Source organism: Tubulanus polymorphus, chromosome 2 (genome assembly GCF_964204645.1).
Source record: "Tubulanus polymorphus chromosome 2, tnTubPoly1.2, whole genome shotgun sequence".
Taxonomy (NCBI): domain Eukaryota; kingdom Metazoa; phylum Nemertea; class Palaeonemertea; order Tubulaniformes; family Tubulanidae; genus Tubulanus; species Tubulanus polymorphus.
This window is the reverse complement of record NC_134026.1, coordinates 25856773-25877913: the sequence shown is the minus strand read 5'-3', so window position 1 is coordinate 25877913 and position 21141 is coordinate 25856773. Positions and strand designations below refer to the sequence as shown.

At 36.1% G+C, this 21141-nt stretch overlaps 3 protein-coding genes and 1 long non-coding RNA gene across 4 annotated transcripts; all 4 read left to right on the top strand.

Annotated features, from left to right (window-relative positions):
- The first annotated feature begins 7402 nt into the window (after positions 1-7402).
- Positions 7403-9658, top strand: LOC141899949 (uncharacterized). The gene is made up of 3 exons (XR_012618650.1): positions 7403-7602; positions 8087-8139; positions 9494-9658. It is a non-coding gene; the product is annotated as an uncharacterized LOC141899949 (long non-coding RNA).
- On the top strand, positions 8161-9498 carry LOC141899948 (fatty acid desaturase 6-like). The gene has a single exon (XM_074786589.1). It carries the CDS (start codon positions 8236-8238, stop codon positions 9145-9147), a length of 912 nt encoding a protein of 303 aa, XP_074642690.1. The 5' UTR covers positions 8161-8235; the 3' UTR covers positions 9148-9498.
- Positions 9659-11981: 2323 nt separating the features above from the next.
- Positions 11982-15277, top strand: LOC141900368 (cysteine-rich venom protein-like). Its single transcript, XM_074787235.1, has 11 exons — positions 11982-12177; positions 12435-12577; positions 13182-13367; positions 13448-13554; positions 13645-13683; positions 13771-13866; positions 14030-14155; positions 14233-14310; positions 14727-14780; positions 14877-14996; positions 15116-15277. The coding sequence occupies exons 1-11, from the start codon at positions 11995-11997 to the stop codon at positions 15259-15261; spliced, it is 1278 nt and encodes a 425-aa protein (XP_074643336.1). The 5' UTR covers positions 11982-11994; the 3' UTR covers positions 15262-15277.
- A 1920-nt stretch (positions 15278-17197) lies between these two features.
- LOC141900414 (uncharacterized) lies at positions 17198-20056 on the top strand. Its single transcript, XM_074787304.1, has 2 exons — positions 17198-17265; positions 18502-20056. Exon 2 carries the CDS (start codon positions 18550-18552, stop codon positions 20032-20034), a length of 1485 nt encoding a protein of 494 aa, XP_074643405.1. The 5' UTR covers positions 17198-17265; positions 18502-18549; the 3' UTR covers positions 20035-20056.
- Positions 20057-21141: the final 1085 nt, after the last annotated feature.

The following is a 21141-nucleotide window of genomic DNA, read 5'->3' as shown; positions in this document are numbered from 1 at the left end:
TTTGAAATATCTACAACCAGTTTTTCGATAATAAAATGTGGGCGGAGCAGACTCTATTTGATAAAGCTAAGAATTTCTGCCCACCAATCAAAGCGAATACAAAATAAACGAAGAAACCCGCCATCAACCTTTGATTTGTCGCACAATTAGTGCAATAAATGCGGCACATTCCAGAAGAATTCAGGGTGAAAGACAAAATAAATAAACTTGAATAAAAACTTTTGAGATTTAATTGATTTTAGAATGTAAATTGAGATAGGTAAAATCTGAAAATTACATTCTAAATCGATTCATCAAATTTCCGTGTCCTTGACATTGCGAAAAAAGCTTCTTCCGTCATACCCAGTATAGAGGATTGACGATGTTTGACTCGTTATTTTTGTTTGTGAACGTACATACACATCAAGGGTTTCCGGAAGCCTCAGCGACAAATCGTTCTGTACACAACTTGAAATCGATGAGAGATGACATCGAAACCAAGTGAAAACATTTGCGCAGACACTTAGAACTACTTTCATAGTTTGAGAACACCTGTACAACAACGTTTTGAGTGCGCCTTCTTGTAGATATATAGATACTCAACTTAGTTTTTGGCGTTCGATCATAATCTGTACAAAGACGTAGTATCTCACATGTTTATATCTGACGCGGACGTTTTGGGAAATTTTTAGTATTGGTATTTTTGGTAAAACTGTCCCTTCCCTCATTTTTCCTTAATCGGTTGAAGCCAATGATGTCAATCCCCCGTTTTATTTCGAACAATTATAAATGATAGTTTAAAAATGATAAAGTTCATGGTTTTTTCGCAGTACAAGTAAAAGTTGCAGCTCATGCCTTCACAGGGCTTATTGGCCCATTACAAAATGAAATTTGTTTGCTATCACATGAAAGAATGTTCTACTGAAAGAGTCCGATTTCAGGTGACGGAACTTGAGAAAAAAAAAACATAAAAGGATATCATTTGAAGGATATCATTTGGAAATAATTTAATACTTTTTTAAAAACTCCGATGTCTTGCCATTTGATAGTTGATGTAAAATGAAACGTAATGAACAAAAGTATTCTCTAATGTAAACTAAAACCATCGTTCGAGGAAGATTATCAGGTAAGTCTTGTTTGACAAGGGTCCGTGTCAGGTTTGTGGTTACATGTGAATATGATAGATTGCTTATACTTTCAAGAAGACACTTTCTTCATACAATCGAAAACTTAATCAACGTAATTATTAAGTATGATTCATCATCCATACCACGCCCAGCAAAAGTTACAAGTTTAGACGCACAAGTTTAGACGCAGCAGGGGCTATAAATGCACACTATAGTGTGATAAATTAGTCTCCGTCCATGTTTCAACAACCCTCGTGTCACTTCTATACTTTCGCGTCAACAGTCAATGTCGCCAAGAAACGGCTAAACGGAATGGTAATAAAGGAACGGGGTAACTTTTTTTAACATGTTGAGATTGTCAACGCGCGTCAGCGGGACACACACGCATAGAATGCCAAACAACGAATTGCATGAGAAATGAACCGTCGGTATCAGTTTACCGTATAACCTGATATGAAATCCAAACGGTCAATTAAACGGAAACCAGATCTGCATCAGTTTGTCTTATTCGCAACTCGTGAAGCCATTCCTGCAAGACCTCCTGAAACAAATCATTATACCGCTTAACGAGAACGAACATTAATTGATATGTTAAAAATTATGCTCTATAAGTACATGCTAGTCTGCTATCAATTGCTGTCCGCTTATTGGGAGACCTCCATGTTTCAACAGCGCCGGCGATCCAGGGGACTACGTTGACAAACAGCTTGATTAAATCACTTCTTCAGTCGTGACCCAAAATCATAAATACGTTAGCTCATAACCATATATCGTCAATAGTTCCCGACATGAAATCCACGCCAGTGACAATAGTTACAGCTTCCGAGATATCAGATATTAGGTTTTCACGCATAATTATGTAGCGAGTACCCCGACGGTCCGTGGACCCAGGATCAATCCCACATAGTTGGCGTCGAATCGAACAATGAACTAGCATTCTTAGCAAAATCTAATTACTGCATTAGATATGATTAGAGTTATTAGACCCTCGACGATGCAAGCTATTCTCAAGCGGATGGAAAATAAAGTTTCCAGTGTTGCATGATAATATTTTCGTAAGTTTATTAAGTTCAAAAACCAACATAGAAAATAGAATAAAAATACAACAAACATAGCACAACCCTACTTAACCGTTTCAGTGAATGTTCATGCTGAAAATCAATCATCTTACGATGGGTTCATTTTCATTATTAATTGTGTATATTTATCATTATTATTCTTATTCATATTCTGATTGTGTTAATTCTGGATATTATTTTCTTAAATCCTTTCAAATCGATATCAGTTTCGAATGCTATACTGATATACATGCATATGCGCTACCAAATAAAACTAATATCACCAAATAAAACTAATATCTAAATATGTAAATAAATAAATAAAACAACGACCATAAAAAGTTGTGTTTATTTCTTATTACTCTGTATATGTAGAAGTTATGTATACATCGTATTAATAAACATATGTATATATAATGAATGGTGCCAGACAATGGTTGAAGAAGTCAGATTTTAAACTCCAGGTTTTTGTAGACTGGCGAGAACTTATTACTTCTAATACGAATTGACGGTATGTACGATAATGTTTATTAATAAATTGACTATCAGACCACGTTAAATGCAACCTCTGCCCCGTTATCATCCTATACATCTATTTTCGTCTGATTGGCTGATGACGTCAAATGTGATATTTATTTTATTATGCCAATATCGAAATATGTGTAGTTCCTTCTCACCATCAGTTTATTTTCTGTAGTTATCACTGCAGGTATGAAGACAATCCGAATGATATGCGGTAAGGATGAACTGAACGCAACAAATGTAGCTAGAGGTTTTTGAACGCCTCGAATAAAGCAAGTTTCAGTGCGAGACTTTGATTTGATAACTTCTAATAATTCGGTTTTGAGTTACCTCACCATCGAATGAGGTTTGAATTACTGTTTTAAACTAATAAATCGTAGTTTAATGAAAGTACCTCACTATGAGGTTTGAATTACTGCTTTTCTTTTGTGGAACTAACATGTAAATAAATCGCAGTTTAATGAAAGAAATGATAATTCTTTACCCATGGTCATGATGCTGGTAACTTAAGTAAACCGTTGGTGACTGTGTAACGTATGAATAAAATACGTTTTGCTATCGGTTTCCTGAGCAATTGATTCTTGATTGATTCCAGGTGCTTTTTCATTGACACACGTTTTTGTTAGATCGACATGACTTCTCAATTAGACCGACAATAAACCTCACAGAATCGAATCGATATAAGGTGCTGGATTGAGCGGGTTTTCAAACATTTTACTTTCCTGGGAATTTAATTTTTTATGCACACATGAACCTAGGTTCGATCATAAGAACGTTTATACTAGGACGCATGTATATGGCCAGTGTATAATATGCTAGTCGCGGTACTTTACGGATAAGCCATCTTTGGTTTCGATTATGATATTGATAAATATTGTATGGCCGGAGACAGAGTAATTGAGACATGCATTGTGCCGCATCTACAGAGAAATCTATAGGGAGGTTGAAACAGCACACGAATCAGTCTGCAATGCACGAAACCGTTCATACCTGAATGTTGATACCAGACTTGGTAATGATTTAAATATTGTCATCAGATAATGATAGATAATTCCGATGATTCATTAATTGCCGAGAGGTCCCCTCCCTGGATACCTTTTGTTAATGTTACCATTGATTATTTCTAGAAGTAAAAGCGAATTTGAACTAATTTTCAGATGTTTTATTCTCTATTCCGAAACATTTCCAGAAATCGCATTCGTTCATTTATACGAGTATTGGATTGCTTTTTTACATAAAGAATGTTGCTCAGGAACACGGCAACCGGTAATATGAAATATGTCCAATATGACCTATTGAACTATTCATTGATTAACCTATTCCATTACAAATTAGACATTGAAGCAAATGTATTCCTACTGGGGAATTGGGAAATAATTCGATCTTACTTTTCAGTTATTTGTTCACCTTATAGATTGTTTTGGTGTAGAAATAATATATAAAACTAATCTGTTAATTCAAGCATAACCTTTTTTCATTCTTCGTGCTCGAGATATCGTGACCATTCATTAGAAAAAGAAATCGAACTTCGAAATCTGATGATAGGATCAATTTCAGAAATAGAATAGGCCCTATGTTTTATAAAGAAAACATTCCCATTTCCAACTTACCTTTACTTTGTCAGTTGAAATCGGTGTAATATCAAGATTACACGGATCAACCAAATGACTATGTTTTCAGTTAGAATCCTAGTGGATAACCGCCAGTGAATAACATGCTGGATGTGAGTAGCGAGTAGTATATTTCATCAATGAATCTAAGCGATGTGATCTGATTGGATAGTATACGTCACTGGTTTCATAACTAATCACCGCTTTCAAACCACATAACATCGAAAAATTTTGGGTTAAGGTGCCCCATCCAGCTTATATTGTATTTTGTGAATTACATTTGAATGACAGCATCAAAATTTGATAAAAATGTGTTGCCTTGGCCTAATATGAAAATTCTTATTATATAACGTCTTTTTCCTGATTCGAAAATTGTACGCATTAAATGGGTTAAGGATTTCTAAAATTCGTGTACAATAAATGACATTTAAGCCACCAGACATGGGCGTGAACACTCCCATGTGCCCGAATCTGTTGGAGTTGGTTCAAGGACTATGGAGTACCTCGTTAAATTAGTTTTTCTGTGTCTACACGTTTTTGCATCGAATGGGTTACGTGCATTTCGACACGGGAACTCGATCGAATGGAACCGTTACAAACAAAATAACATTTACTGTTATGATATTCAGTATAAAATCGTCCGTGGTTTCAGTATTAGAATAACGACTGTGTGTCTGTGTAACTGTGGCAACCTTGACGTCGAGGCGTTCATTTCAGGATCCCATATTCACCGTTGAAATAGAAAGTGTTTTGCTAATAATTTTCTGTTGAAATATTGTTTAATTGGTTTGAATTGTTAAATGAAATTCCTGCACGACATCTCTTTTTGCCCGCGGCGGGTGATAGTGCTTTGTCAGGTGAAATGGCTCTGCGGTACCCGTAAGAACGACTACTTTTGGATAATAAAACTCACCATGAATACTTAAAATCATTATCGTCAAAAATGCATACCCGCTAACAACGTTCCAGAGTGTCTGACTGGCCGTCAAAACTATTGCCGAGTATTTTCATGAGAATATACGTTAAGTATCAGCTTTTTAGCATGTGCGATAGAAGTACACTATACTATAATAGTCCTCTTGTGACATTTATTTTCATTTTGATCTTAACACCCTTAATTTTCACATTTATTTCCATTAAACATCTTCGCCAATTTCAAAAGGTTGTTTATTTTAAATTCAAACAGAAATAGAATGTGGGTGGAGACCTAGGCGATATACAAATCGCTGAATCGTTGCTGTTTGCTTTATTCGGGAATACCCGTCTGTGATGTATAAATGGAATCAAAAAGGAGATTGGTTCCGACACGAATGATATTCCTCTCTATCACGCGAACATACATCAATTTATATCCGTAATTCATCAATATATTGCTCATTCAATACTAATTTCAGTGAATAGTTGACCAATCCTTTCTTATTCAATCAATCTAATTCTGAAATATTGATGAAGGTCCGGTATCGAGGCGTATTATGCACGATCGGCGCTCTTGGTATCCCAGTCGTCTTGTAATTCAATGCTGTGGATAGTAAACTGAACGATGCATGACGTCAGTACCTGGGAATTAGTTTAATCCGAAATAGTTTTAGTCTCCTGAAATACTTACTAATTAAATAAGATTCAATTCAGATGAATTCCAAGCATCTGCGGTGATTATCTAGATAACGCGATAAAATGTTGTGATGAGAGGATGATAACTTCATTTCTTCACCATAAGTTTTCCATGCGATAAAAGGAACAAAATCATGAGTTGAATACCCGGATGACTGTCTGGAGGGTAGGCCAAGAAATAGGCCATGTGTAGCTGATGATATGATAGACCATCACGCGCATCTTATAAAGCTATGTGAAATATGAAAATATGAAATTCCTATCACCTCAGAGACTATAGAAAATTTATCGCAGAATATCAATAGCGTCTGTGGTCGGGGACAAGTGTAAGAAGTCGTCATAAAACCATTCTCCTCGCTACCGTGGATACGGTTTATGGGTTGATTGATTGAGGATGAACTTTTTACTGGTGCTATGTCGCAGTATTATGCAGACGACAGTTAAGTGGCTATTAATTTCTACAGTGCGGTAGCTTTCGTAACACCATGATAATGTTCTTTGTACGAGAAAAACAAAATTCGATTGTAATTGATAGATTCATATTTGATAACGATTCATTTTTCATGCGAAAATATATATTTAGCCCTACACAAACATAAAATGTCTCATTTCCAAACCTATAAGCCTGATTTTCGGTTTGCTAAGTCCCATTGCGTGTGGCGGGAGATATATTATTCATACTGCTAATTACATCTGAAACAAGGGCAAGTGTATTATTCATCAATTACAAGATACAGGTCCAAAATAGGACGGTTCCATCAGTTTTAAGCTATATATATTTCGATTCTAAGTATACTTCAGGGTGAGATAAACCGAAAATAAGATCGATATTGCGTAAACTGGAACCAAAATAAATACATTCCTCTAAATTTAGACTTGAATCTTTTATTCATCGATCAACGGTTGGTTATTCGAGTCATTAACGATCCGTAGATTTATCCATTTTTCTATCACCGAATTAAACGTATCCATATAACCCTTAAGAGAGGTAACCATAACAATATCTCCATACCGGTATTGAAATGTATATCTGTCTTTTGGTGTCTTGTTGGTCTTTTGATATCATCCTGCGCAAATACCAAAAAATCGCTCAAAAGAAATAGTGTGGTGTAATTTCCATTGACTGGGTTTACGTGGAGTAAAATTACTGCACAATGAGATAATTTTGTTGCGGTACCGTTTGCTATTTCTCTGACTGTTTGTTTTGGCGTAAATCTACAGGAGTAGGAGTAAGACTGGAATGGGAACAATCGTGGTATTTATTCATGGGTATGGTACTGGCGTATTAGATGGCTAGACGAAATAGTTTCTGCTGATCATTCATCGGTTGTTTTGTTCTTGAATCAATGACGGGGTGATTTTGCGGAAAAAATTGGTTGTCACATTCTAGTGAGTCATGCAGCTGTCACAACGTTTTACAACGACGTAAATACCGTTGCGTCACAGATTTTCCCTACCAATAAGCCATCTGACGGTTATAACAGATATAACGGTTTGGTCGATTAGAAATTGCTGTAGGCAAGGCATTGAATTATTATTCCAATATACACTGCAGAACTCGTCACAGTACTGCCTGCACTGTGCAGTGTATGTTTACAATACAAGCAGATTTCGACGCAGATACGAACAAATTTTTCATTCAAATATCCTACCAGGACAACTCTCTTGAGGGTAGACCAAGAGACAAATAAGCAGGTAAATGACGTAGAACATCAAGGTAGGTAAATTGCAGAAAAAGTGTGAGACGTTGACGAGAAAATAGAAGTCCTCACAGCCTTGTCAAGGCATGTGATATCATAGCATCTATCATGTAAATATTGACGAATTACGTATTTTATAGCATTATGTATATATGCATACGTACAACAGCTGCCCTGGATGGATTTGGCTTTATTGCCCCTAAAATACATCTCCAGTTGTATGAAAATCATCTCATTGATCATTTCTAACTAATAATATGAAGATCCTGCCTTGAAGTTTTAGTTCATAATGTAATCTTAAATGTTCAACGTTCAACAGTTGAACAATGAACTGGTGCATAGCATGACATTCTGATTATCGGAATATGTTACCAAAAGATGTCCAATGACATTATATATTTTTCTCGCTGGCAAGATATTTAACGTTAATGCTCTACTTTCTATGTTACTTTACATATGCATATTTCATATCTTTTTAGAAATGGAACAAACTAAACGCAATTCAGAATGCTCATCCCGCGAGCCCATGGAGGTACGAGTCAATCTCAAAGACTTACCCAGTTTTTCTAAAATCAACCGTCAAGTCTCAGAAATAGTCGCTCAAGCAACTTGGTTTGAAAAATATGGAATGGAGTGGATCACGTTGCTTTGCTGTTTCCTGGTGTTACCTATGGGTTTCTATCTAGTATCTAGCACGAATCCTCTCTCTCTGTTTTCGGGTATGGTTTTGATGGGACTAATCTCAATAATAATAACGCAACGTATGGGACACCTCGCCACGCACTACAGCCTCTGTGATTCCCGAACCTGGGGTAAATTATGGCTTTGGATCTCCACTGAATTGTGCGGTGCATTTTCCGATGACTTGGTCTACGTCATGCACGTGAAAATCCATCATCCACACACGAACATCATTGGTTTAGGGGACTCGAGCGCCTGGAAGATTCCTATTCTGCCATGTTATTTGTACATGTTCGTGGCACCATTGTTTTTGCCTGTAGCGACGCCACTGTTTTCAATATCGATGCTCATCCAGGAAAGAATGTGGTTCTCACTTTTGAAATTCATCCCCAGCGCGTCGGCAGGAATTGTGATAAACGCCTGGTTGTACGTGTATTTCTCTGGATACAGTTGGCTGGGAGCCTTCGTCATTCTTTTTGCCAGTCGTTCTATCTTCATGATACCGTACATTCATATGAACATTTTCCAACACATAGGACTTCCAATGTATGACAAGGCACATCGTCCTAAGCGACTTTATCAAATGGCTACAGGATGTTTGAATGTATATACAAACCCATTACTGAATGTATGTTTAGGGCCATCGCTTGTCGATTGTCACGTCGAGCATCACCTTTTCCCAAATCTTTCGGACAGTCTTTGCTTAAAAGTTAAGCCACTCGTTTCGGAATTCTGTCGAAAGAATGGTTTGCCGTACCAGCAGGATAGTTACATCAACAGACTCTCAATATTCGTCAAACGATACAACGAATTAATGGTTCACGCTCCTCCTATAACTCATTTTATTGGAATTCAGTAGACCAGCTTTAGACGGACAATCACGTTTACCATTTAGTATTTGATGTTCAGCGAATTGCTTTTGCAATGGCTTTGTTTTACCTTATTATGGTCGGCGATGCTTATTAAATTCAACATTACTAATTATTTGCACGAATATATAGCAAACACTATCAATTTCACCTGATATTTCGGTCGCTGTTCGATCGGGAACTGCTCTTTAATTGGTGGTATGAATTGAATTGTTGCACATTAAGATGTAGATTAGTTATGCACTAGTTATGCACATGACAATGTGGAGGATATTTTTGGGCTATACAGGAAAGCTTTAGTGCGATATGTTATATCTTGCTTTTGTCAACTTTTAGGTAATCACAGATATATGATCAAACATGGAAAAGCGATTCGATTCAAGATGATAGCGTGTAATATATAATAGAAAGTGAAATTGTTGAAGTAAACATCCACCTTATCAAAAGTAATTAACAACGAATTCTTTCAATGAAATGTATATTTTCTAGTATTTTTGGACAACATAGTCATAATATATTTGAAATTAGAATGTAAACTATTCATTGTCTTCCGAGTTGTACGTATAAGGCTTTATTTCGTTAGAAACAATCGTATACACTCTGTAGGAATGACCGCTATGAGACATCCTACGAATAGTGATGTAAGAATTGTGCTATAATTGAAGACGGTCGTGTGGTTGATGATCGAAGAAGCCGACGTAGCAAAAAGTGCCTGTCCGGTGCTAGTGCCGAGTAGGATTACTGTAAATTGTATCTGACTTGGTGAAAATCGTTCTTTCAACCAACCCACCGACAATGGGTACAAAGTTCCCATGGCAATACCCATACTTATGAAAGATACCCATAGAGCCGTCATGTTTCCAACAGTAAAAGTAAGCAATAACGCACCCGTTAGTCCTATTAGTAAATGTACATAGAAAGGTTTGGCGGTTCCTGTATATGACAAAAATATTGCGATGATAATTCTGTCAATCAGTACCATGGACTGATAAAAACTTAGCAGGTTTGCAGCATCGACAGTTGTAGTACGGTCGTAACATTCCACCACGAACTGAGTCGTTAGATTACCGATTACAGTTACTATACCACCAATACAAACTGTTAATACAAATCCTAAACATATTCCAATTTTATCCGATACCGTGCTATGTTTCGAATGTTCATCCAACTCCTCGTACGGTAACCTTTGCTGATTTCCAATATGACAAACGCAAAACAAAATGGCAGCCGCGATGAACATTGCAGAGTTAATGCATATTGGTATGTATATCTTAATTTCCGGTACGATGAACGATCCATTGCCCGTGTGCTCATCATGCTGCCCATGCTCACTGTATTCGTAACAACCTATTCTTTTAGACTTCGTCAACTGACTGTATTTAACGGCACTTTCCGATAGAAATGGCGTGTATAGCAGAGGCGATAAGACATTGCCAATCGAAACTCCAGTCAAAACTATATTAAAGATGATCGAACTCATTTTACCCCAAATCTCTGAACAATAAACCAAAGCAACTACAAAAAGAAATATGTTCAGAAGGAAATATTACGCTAATATTGTTATAATTAATATTAGAATTAAGTGATTTTCTACATACCCGTGTGCGATGCTTCCGCGAAAAACGCTGCCAAGAAAACACAAACATTTGTTAGTATGAAATTATCACTAAATCCGACAATCATCCAGAAAATTCCCGGTGGTATCATCGAAAATATTAATAAGTGATTTGCTTTGACGATCAACAACCCCAGTAAGATGAAAATATCGGCCAACAGGCAGCCGAGTCCTTGTGAGATATACAGGTATGTCGATTCGTTAATTGTCCTGTTGTTTTGGGCCTGAATATCGTACACAATTACCCCTAGATTGTACAACACTGCCGACTAAAAAAAAAAGAAATTCAGTAAAGAAATAAAAGTGTTTTGATCGTCGAATGAAATGGATGATGTGACGGGGTACTTACGTACGACACATTAAACGCTATGAGTAGAAGGATTTCAATATATCGTCTCGCTGTACCACAATCGGGGATTTTGATCGGCATAGCTGAAGAAATTATCAATTTCGCTTTGATTTTTTTGGCAAAGTGAATTTACAGATAGAATTCGTTTAAGATTTCGGATATTTTGAATCCAATACCGGTATTTTTTTATTAATGGCCCTTATTACTCGGTGGGTATTTCATACAATCGACCTTAAGCTGAATTTGAAATATTCGACATTTAGCTTAGCTACTACACTGTCGATGAATTTGATTTGGAAATGAACTAGATGAACGCATGTCAAACTCGTTATATATACATGTACAGATTGTTTTATGATACACATTTACAACGAAAGGTTGTCATCTATTACCAATTTTATTGCATGTTATTTACATTTTTACTTAGTTGCATAGTTATAAACATTTATTTTGTTTTGCCAATATCACGTGTAAATAAATGACGTGTACTTATTTATTCCTTATATATACAATTTTCCAGTGCATATAATGTATGTTTCGTTATCTTTCTGAACGGTTAGTTAGTGTTATCGATGTCCCATAAGCGTTTTTGGAAATTATGTTTATATGTCACCAGAGATGAGTTGAAGTCCATCTAAATGGGAATTATCATTTATGGCCATAATTCTGCTGAATAAAAGACTCACAAAGAATGATGTTATCACTAATCAGGGGCCGATAAAAAGAACATAATTGCCATAATTGCTAACTCTGTGACCTCTTTTATTCTCTCTCGGACATCAAATGACCTGGACGACGTTCCGTATAAATATAACCGAGTTGTTCGTGGTTCTTTTATCATTTTTTCCTCGAATGTCGACCAATTCAGTAACGATGAAAGTCGTGCTCGTAGTTTTACTGCTCTTTGCAATAGAAGTTATTAGAGGCCAGAAACTGACTAGAGGTTTAACGAATGAAGAAAAGCAAAGACTTCTCGACATTCAAAATCTGCTTCGAGCTAGGATTGCTGTTGGAAAAACGCATGGACAGCCCAGCGCTGCTAACATGTTAGCTTTGGTAAGTAAACTATAATGTAATCTCAAAAAAAGTACTGATGTGTCCGATGTGCGTTCAGTTTTCAATTCGTTTTGATTATCATTTGAGTCAATAATGATGTTGTTGTCTACGTAATGTATGAAGGTTCTGGTTGTGCATCTAGTAATTCATGACAGGAAAGATTTTACCTTTCTAACTAGTGAAACAACGATGTCGAATAATCCCGATAATCCGATTTTGGATAAGTCATAGATAATGTTATGAATTTTTGCGTATAGGAGTGGGATGATCGCCTGATGGAACAAGCCCAGGATTGGGCAGATAGCTGTTCCTCACATATGCACAATGAACCAGAAGATCGTCGATTTGGTAACTACCCAACTGTCGGACAAAATTACTTCGGTGGCAACACGATTGACAGGTAAGCTAATACCGTTTCCTTTTTCTGCCCAGTCCTTTTCAAATGGTGAATGTTTCTTTTTCACTATTTTACTGTTAAATCGTGACGTCATGCGGGTGTTGCGTCTAATGAGCAAACAGCTGATAAATAAAGTTAACCAAGAGCCTGGTGTGAATAAATAAAAGATACTACAGTTATCGACCATATTATTCGGTACAATATACTTCAATCATATTTGAATCAAAAACTGATTGAAAGAAAGACTTAAACCTGTGATGTTTGTGAGATGCGTGCAACGCTCGATCGCCGACCGGAGGTCTCAGAGGCAATAGGCTTCCTAATTCGACCACGCTGACTGGGCGATTTGTGAGAAGGCTAGAAAAACGCCCGTTAGTACTACGTATATATCAGTAATATATGTCACTTCCGATAATTCGCGATCAAGATATTCAAAGAAATGTGTGAAATTCAAGAAAGAATCCAAACCTAGCCAAATACTCATTTTTGTAGTATTTTTTTCTCTCGAGTGAAAATTGTATTGCCATCACAATTGTATTGTCATATTGAGATTTTGTTGTTTAATGCTAGTGGTTCACCCTTAGCGAATACCGTTTTCTGCTTGCAGAGGTGTGCTGTTCAGCTGGTACGGAGAAGTTAAGCATTATCACTACTATTCGAATCATTGTTCCCGTTTGCCATGCGGTCACTATACCCAGGTTGCATGGGCTGAATCCCATTTAGTCGGCTGCGGTTACAATGACTGCAAAGGCCAGTACAAGTATACCAAACTTTACTGCAATTATGCTACCGGGTAAGTGAATTGTTCGAAATTCACACGGAAAACCATTCGCTGTGCAATGTATTTGAATTTTGATGATAACCATTATCTAGTGCAAATTCTCCTTGGACGGGCAAAGATCCACAACCATATTTGAAAGGAAAGCCTTGTTCCAAATGCCCGGCTAACTACGCCTTTTGTATGGATGGTGCTCTATGCGGTAAGCATTCGTAAGAGTAGATCATATGGCTCATATCTTTCAAAAAAGATTTCGAATGAAATTCAATGAATTGCTTTTCCCTTTATTCAGCTTCCAAAAGAGCATGTGACAACAGTGAATCTAAATGTGGTAAGTTGCCGTTAGTTGTCAGGAATAAACATTCAAATCAAATTTATATCTCATGATGAATATCTTTCAAACTTTTTTCCCATAAAGAATGCACTATTAAAGAGTGCAAGAACGGAGGCGTTTTAGATGAGGAAAACTGCAAATGCAAGTGTCCAGATGAATGGGAAGGTGCTTTGTGCGAAGGTAGTATTGAATATCAAGTGAATTGATTTGTGGTTTATCAATTAAGCGAATATATCTAAGTGAATAAAATCATTAAAAAACGAAAATTCTAAACACCAATTTCAATGATCTAATCGCCGCTTAGCATATCGTATAAAGTATTGAATACGATATTTTCCCTTAGAAAAATGTGTTGATATCAGACCAGAGTGCGCCGCTTTTGTAAAATTGGGATACTGTGAATACGACGCAAACACTGCTGCTATATTGACGACTTTGAGCAAATGCAGAAAAACGTGCGGTTTTTGTGGTACGTAATTTGAATCAGATTCGAGATGACGGCACAATGAAATTGAAATATGATATCGTTTTCTTTCGATTTTGCAGGCAGTCTGATTCCTGATGATCCTGGTATGGTAAACTCTAACGGATTTAAGACAAGTGTTAAGCACCACATGAAACTGGGTAAGACACATAGCTATTTTTTCTGACACATATACCCAGTTTATTTGAAAATACAACGAGGCCAGAATTATTAATAGAGTTAAATCAAAAGCATTGATTATGACAGTCGTGCTTATCGAAATGTTATTGGAACACAAATAAAGAGAGTAGGAGATTTCAAACAGAAAATTTTCCTGGAAAACTATCTGACCTATTCGATCTCTGATTTTCCCTTACATGCTACGTGTCCCCTACGTGTGCTATTCAATTTATGCATGGACGTATAAACTAGTTTATACGTCCATGATCCTCTGATATACCATAGAACTCCTATGGATATACAAAAGGTGATCCTCTGATATCCTCATGATCCTCTGATATACACAAAACCTTTCTTAATCCCCATACATAAGTAACCTCTATTATTTTTCATTCAGCATTGAAGGATCCATCTGCTAAGCACTACGCCAAGCCAACACTACCTCCGCGAGGTAAGCAAACTAAACTACCCTCTATTTACGTAATTGAAAATTCATACATCATAGATCGTGTGATTATCACCAATAAGAGCCACGCAATATCTTTAGGTTTTTGTCCGAACAATTTGGCCGATGATCAATGTGACGAGTGGGCGAGATACGGTAGCTGCAAAGCAAATCCTGAGGCTATGAGGCTGGACTGTGCCGGTTCCTGTAACATGTGTGACAGTAAGGGTTGTTATTCTGTGTGACTGATTCGGGCCATTGCGATAAATTCCTGAAGAATTACCTGACGTTATCATATCTCCGAACATACTATATACTTTGTTTCATACATTTTTTTCCAGCTCGCGTATTGGGTCAGTGTCCTAATAAAGCTAACAACGAAAGATGCGAAAGGTGGGCACTGGCAGGTAGATGTAACAAAGACAGGGAATGGATGCACGTTAATTGCGCCAGGTCGTGTGACACATGTAACAGAAGCAACCCGTGATTTAGCATAACATCATATACCATATGATTCTACATATATATATATATATATATATATATATATATATATATATATATATATATATATATATATATATATATATATATATATATATATATATATATATATATATATATATATATATATATATATATATATATATATATATATATATATATATATATATATATATATATATATATATATATATATATATATATATATATATATATATATATATATATATATATATATATATATATATATATATATATATATATATATAGATATTGTATCTCTTTGATTCTGGATTATCGACAGAGCTTACCAAAATCATTCATTTCAGATTAAATTATTCCAACGAAAATAATGCTACAAAATAATGGTGTCATTTCTTTCTCTTATTCGTCTTATTTTGAATTTCAATTGAAATTCTAAAAGTAGAACTGAATTCGGCGATGGTCAACAAATTAACCTTGGAACACAAACCACATCGGTAACCGTCATCACTAGAAAATGGATCAAAATGAATAGTCATAAGTCGAACTTTACAGAATCAATAATAGGGTCATTTTCAGGAGACAAATAGATGGCCGAAAGTTTCTCTAATAAGCGACATTGACCACGTTATTTCTGCTTATTCAATAAAGAACTTGAAAGCAATGTTTAATGTTCTGGTCGACATTTCCTGGTCGACATTTCCTGAGTAAACTTGGAAATTCCCAACGAATGCAAACAATAATCTAGAATTGTAAAAGTGTGGGGAAACAGAATCAAACAAGGCTCGATTTGTTTCTATACCCGCAGCGAGGAGATGAAATATCACGTACATTGTCAACTGATTAATTACTTTATCACTCATTTGTCTACGTTTACCTCTGTGAACACGTAGGTAACATGACGCTACTGTGGCATACCAGCTTCCATCCAACAGATGGATTAATTTCATCCTTAGAAGACGGCGAACGAATGCGATTATCTTGTCAGAAACCATCACTGTACTACAGGGAAAGACACAAAATCCATCTGATTTGTAATTTTCTCTTTGAAATCAAATTATCTTAACAAATAACTACTAATTGAAATATCAACTAATTGGTTGTTTATTCTATGGACACTGTAGACATTTATAACATACGTATATACGATATCAATGTCGTACCGTAGACTGGTTGCGGCGCAATAAGCTAATGGTTGTTTTCCTGCACAAAGTTGTCCACTGACGTCACGGATGGTTATTACTTGTAGCCAGTTGTGATGAAGGGTATACATCGATGTCAGTTATTACTTCCTCGGTCGTGTAGAACGATTACCGCTGAATATTCAATGACGACAAGAATGTATTTAATGCGAGAATATTCAAGAAACTTGCGGCTAATAATTCATAATTTATGAGCACACTTTCGGAGGCTTCAGGAAAATCCGAGGATCGATTCACTGATACATCCAAGTTAAAGTGGAATTTTTTCAATTATTTCGCAATCCTAATGATTCCTGCAGAGCACGATTTTAGAAATATAACTTAACCCAGTGAACTGATAAATTCATATACGGTTTATGCGGAATATATATGAAATATCATTACGAGTTATCGCCGATATACTGATCCGAGGCTGTGATTCTAAAAGTGATGGTCAACTCAACCGAGATGAGGTGCAACGCAATTCCACAAATATCGTTTGTTAGTATAAAGAGATTAGAAAAAATCGTGCTGATCAAACACAAACTTTTAAGATTGTGAAAATGATCGACATTCTCAACTACCATCCACAGACCGATTAGATACAGTAGCTACTTAATCTAATCTAGCCTTATATATTGGGAACAGCAGTCAATTTCCCATGGACATTTTTCAACGTCGTTGCAAAGCAAAATTTGTAATTGGTCCAAGAGACAGAAACGTGGATTTATTCACAACGCAAAAAAATGTGGAAATGACGAAACGAGATAAACATGGGACTATTTGAACATGCCTCAAAATTGAAAAATGATGATTGCGATAAGGTAAGCATAGAATGTTGTTACATACGTATGTATATGTTAATCCCTGATAAGTAACTTTGCTTGCCGTAAGAACTATAGGTATCACAAAATTCTTGGAAATCAAGATAATTGTTAGAAAAGCAAACGTCAATTGGTAACAATCAGTGTCACTGTTAATGGGTGTGAAACACAGATTGGTAGTTTGCGTTGATATCTCAGCATCATATTGAAGCAAGACCACGGAAGAAAATGATTGAGTCCGGCGATCGTGATAAGCAGTTAATCTTGATGTACCGTGTGTTTACATTACCCAGACTGCGATCAATGCGCAAATCATGTACCGGCAATATAAAAAGAAGGGTCTCTGACGGGGGGATATTTGAGATTTGCTTTTAAAAGGGGAATATCTTTCAGTCAGCGTAGATGGTTGAGCAAATATAATACACTTTTAATGTGCGCAATTAAGTTGTCGCAATCTATTCCATTTTTACCGCATGTTACATTGATGTAGAGTATATAAGAAGTGAACCTCTGAATCTGGGTTTAGGCCATCCTCGCTTGCCAGGGGTCCGGTATCGCTCCCCGAACTCGCTTCCTCCACCAGTTCGGGGAATGGCTTTAGCTTAGTGAGTTCGAATCCCTTGATGGATGAAGATGGGTTAAGGCAGTTATAGAAGCTCATCGGGCCTTCAACAAAAAATAAATTCCCGTAGCTAAACATGTCCAAAATAGCCATTCACCGCGACGTTTCAACTGTTTTATATTACTACACCCACAATCATTTCCCATGTAAGTCTGATAAATGAGTGCCTTATCTTTATGAGTAATCGTGATTACACTTATAACTGTGTTTAAAAGGAGCTTTGATTAAGTCATATAGACCATAAAACGCAGCAAAAAATAACCTATTGATAAATAAAAGACAGTTTATGAAGAATTTATGGTTCTGACAATATTTACACGCGGGTAATAACGTTAGAATTCTAATCGAAGCTTTAACGCGTACATTCATGTATTAGATATAAATCTTCATATCTAACAATCTTTGAAAACTCCATGAGTGAAGAAACTCGAAAATGAATGTCCCATTTTTTCAATATGTAGGCTATATCCGGTTTGTCGTATTTTGGGTTCTGCGCACTATTGAGATTGATAATTACAACGGATTTATTAACTGTTTTTTCAGTGTTCGTGTAAGATTCAGTTTGCTCCCCATTCGTCTAATATTATATATTCATTCTATTGTGTCTTCCGCAGGAATAGATAAAGGAGCAGACAAATATTCAAGTTCATTGAGTTTGACGAATGGCTTCAGGATGGACCAAGCGTCCGTGGGAAAAGGCAATAGAAGAAACGTTCATATTTATTCGGGCATACGTTACAATTCCGTTGATATGCATCGGAATATTCGGCAATGGGATGAGCATTCTTATATTTCTACAAACTCGAAAATCAAAGGACAGCGCTTCGGTGCAATATTTGTCAGCTCTCGCTGTTTCTGATACCATGAATTTAGCGTTGTACGGCTTGACTGAATGGTTCCGATCAGGGGCGAAAGATGCATCCAGCGGCAAATGGAGTTTTGAGATATTAGCCAAGAATGGTGCGTTGTGTAAAATTTGCCGGTATCTATCGTTCATTTCGTTTCATCTCAGTTCGTGGATAATCGTGACATTCGCCGCTGAACGACTGGTGGCCGTTTGGTTCCCGCTAAAATCGACCAGACTCATTTCGTGTGGTCGACGCCGCAGAATTATCATTTTCCTCGTTGTTTCTACGATGTTGATGAAACTACCTTATTTACATTTATACGAAATTCATCAAGTGCACCGCAACGTAACTGCGACGTGTTTCTACGATAAAACAAAATGGAAATACGGATATTTGTACACATTTATAGACTTCTTCGTGGCAACCTTCCTGCCTTGTGTGCTACTGTGCTTAGTGAATCTGGCAATAACTATCGGTGTGATAAAATCTAAGAAAGCTGTCAAAATCAGATCAGCAACCTGTAACGAACAAAGACGAGCGATGGAAAACAAGTGTATTGTAAATTTGCTCATAGTTTCATCTTTATTTGTGGTATTAGAGATACCATATGTCGTCGTATGGATGATGTACTTTATCATGTCTCGACCAGGACAGTCAACAATACCCGATGAAGATTATGTCATGTTCATTTTCAAGTTGGCAAAATTGTTCTCTTCGTTTAAGATGCTAAATTATAGTCTGAACTTTATCGTTTACACACTATCGCTCGATTTCTATCGACGAAAATTCAAAAGGCTTTTGTGCTGTTGTTGTCTAAGTTCAGTTAACGTAACTAAATTTCCCAGAATTATCTCAAGCTTATGCGATAACCGTTCTTCAATCGAACGTCGTAGTCAACAATCCATAAGAGCCAACCACGACGAAAGGTTTTCCAATGCATCTCTTTCATCGGGAACTAGAGAGATTGCAGGAAAGGCGCCCACTGAATTCCAACTGTGTACTCAGTGTTGTTCCCTACGTTCACGGAAACACAGACTTCGTTCGACCAGTCTGGTAACCCAGGACACGCTTATTAGCAGTAGAAACGGCCCTGCCACAATACAAACGTCAAGAAGTTGTAGTTCTCTGATTTCAAACTATAATGACTGGGACAATCGATCCGTGGAAATTACATGTATTGATACACCTGTCTCAGCAATGAATGACGTAACTCAAGAACTACAAAGAATTGCAGATGATGGGCCGTCTGCTAAACAGCTTACAGAAAATGATAGGACATTGTTCATGACGAAATTTTAGCCGTAGCTATCATATATCTACCTCGAGGATTGATAGCTATATATTATATATATATATATATATATATATATATATATATATATATATATATATATATATATATATATATATATATATATATATATATATATATATATATATATATATATATATATATATATATATATATATATATATATATATATATATATATATATATATATATATATATATATATATATATATATATATATATATATATATATATATATATATATATATATATATATATATATATATATATATATATATATATATATATATATATATATATATATATTCTGTTCCTTTGCAAAGAAAGATTGTTTTATTTCAAAGGTATCACATTTGCAGGAAACGAAACATTGCCAGCTGATATTATCATAACGCATGAAATTCATTTGAAATATGGTCATCCGATCCTAACTAAAAATGATTTTCATTAATAAACAACCACAATTGAAGAGTCTCTAAAAATCTCATTTTATTATCAACCAAATGGACTGATAACAGTTTGAAGAAATTTCATGTTCTGCGACTTATCGTTTGAATCAATATCGTTTTTCACAAATGTAATGGCGAGCTTCGGTGCATCTGAGGTCTTCCCACCTTCGTCTCGAATGATGGCTAGATAATGCAATACACGTTTCATATGAATTGTCCGGCTGTCCAGATTTCCACGGTGCTTTGTACGCTAATTTACTTCTGTCGCTAGACCATATTGCTAATCTACCTCGAGGATTGATAGCACCTATGAATAGCGAATCTGAAAGTAGATACAAAATATTTTCTCGATGTTAAGAATATGTTTGAATATAACATTGAATATGATGACAAATCACATTCTTAATTCGACTTTAGTAATCACACATACCGCCATTATGAAAATGATTGAATCTTATATGTCTCATCAATGCTTTTCTTTCATTTGTGGTTCGTGGTTCAGCTAGACGTCCTCCTGATGTGTAATTTCGACATTGTTTCTGAGCATCGGCAAATCTTCTACTGTCATTGCTGACGAAATAGCAAACGCCCGAAACCCCAAACGGCTTTTCAAACCAGTCGGGACATGATGAATTGGAAACAAGT

Bases quoted from the DNA above. Each gene is read 5' to 3' on its own strand.
- LOC141900368 (XM_074787235.1), top strand. From the start codon at position 11,995: ATGAAAGTCGTGCTCGTAGTTTTACTGCTCTTTGCAATAGAAGTTATT. The intron at 12,178-12,434 runs GTAAGTAAACTA...TTTTGCGTATAG, and splicing joins CTGCTAACATGTTAGCTTTG to GAGTGGGATGATCGCCTGAT. The intron at 13,368-13,447 runs GTAAGTGAATTG...ACCATTATCTAG, and splicing joins TACTGCAATTATGCTACCGG to TGCAAATTCTCCTTGGACGG.
- LOC141900414 (XM_074787304.1), top strand. From the start codon at position 18,550: ATGGCTTCAGGATGGACCAAGCGTCCGTGGGAAAAGGCAATAGAAGAA.
- LOC141899948 (XM_074786589.1), top strand. From the start codon at position 8,236: ATGGAGTGGATCACGTTGCTTTGCTGTTTCCTGGTGTTACCTATGGGT.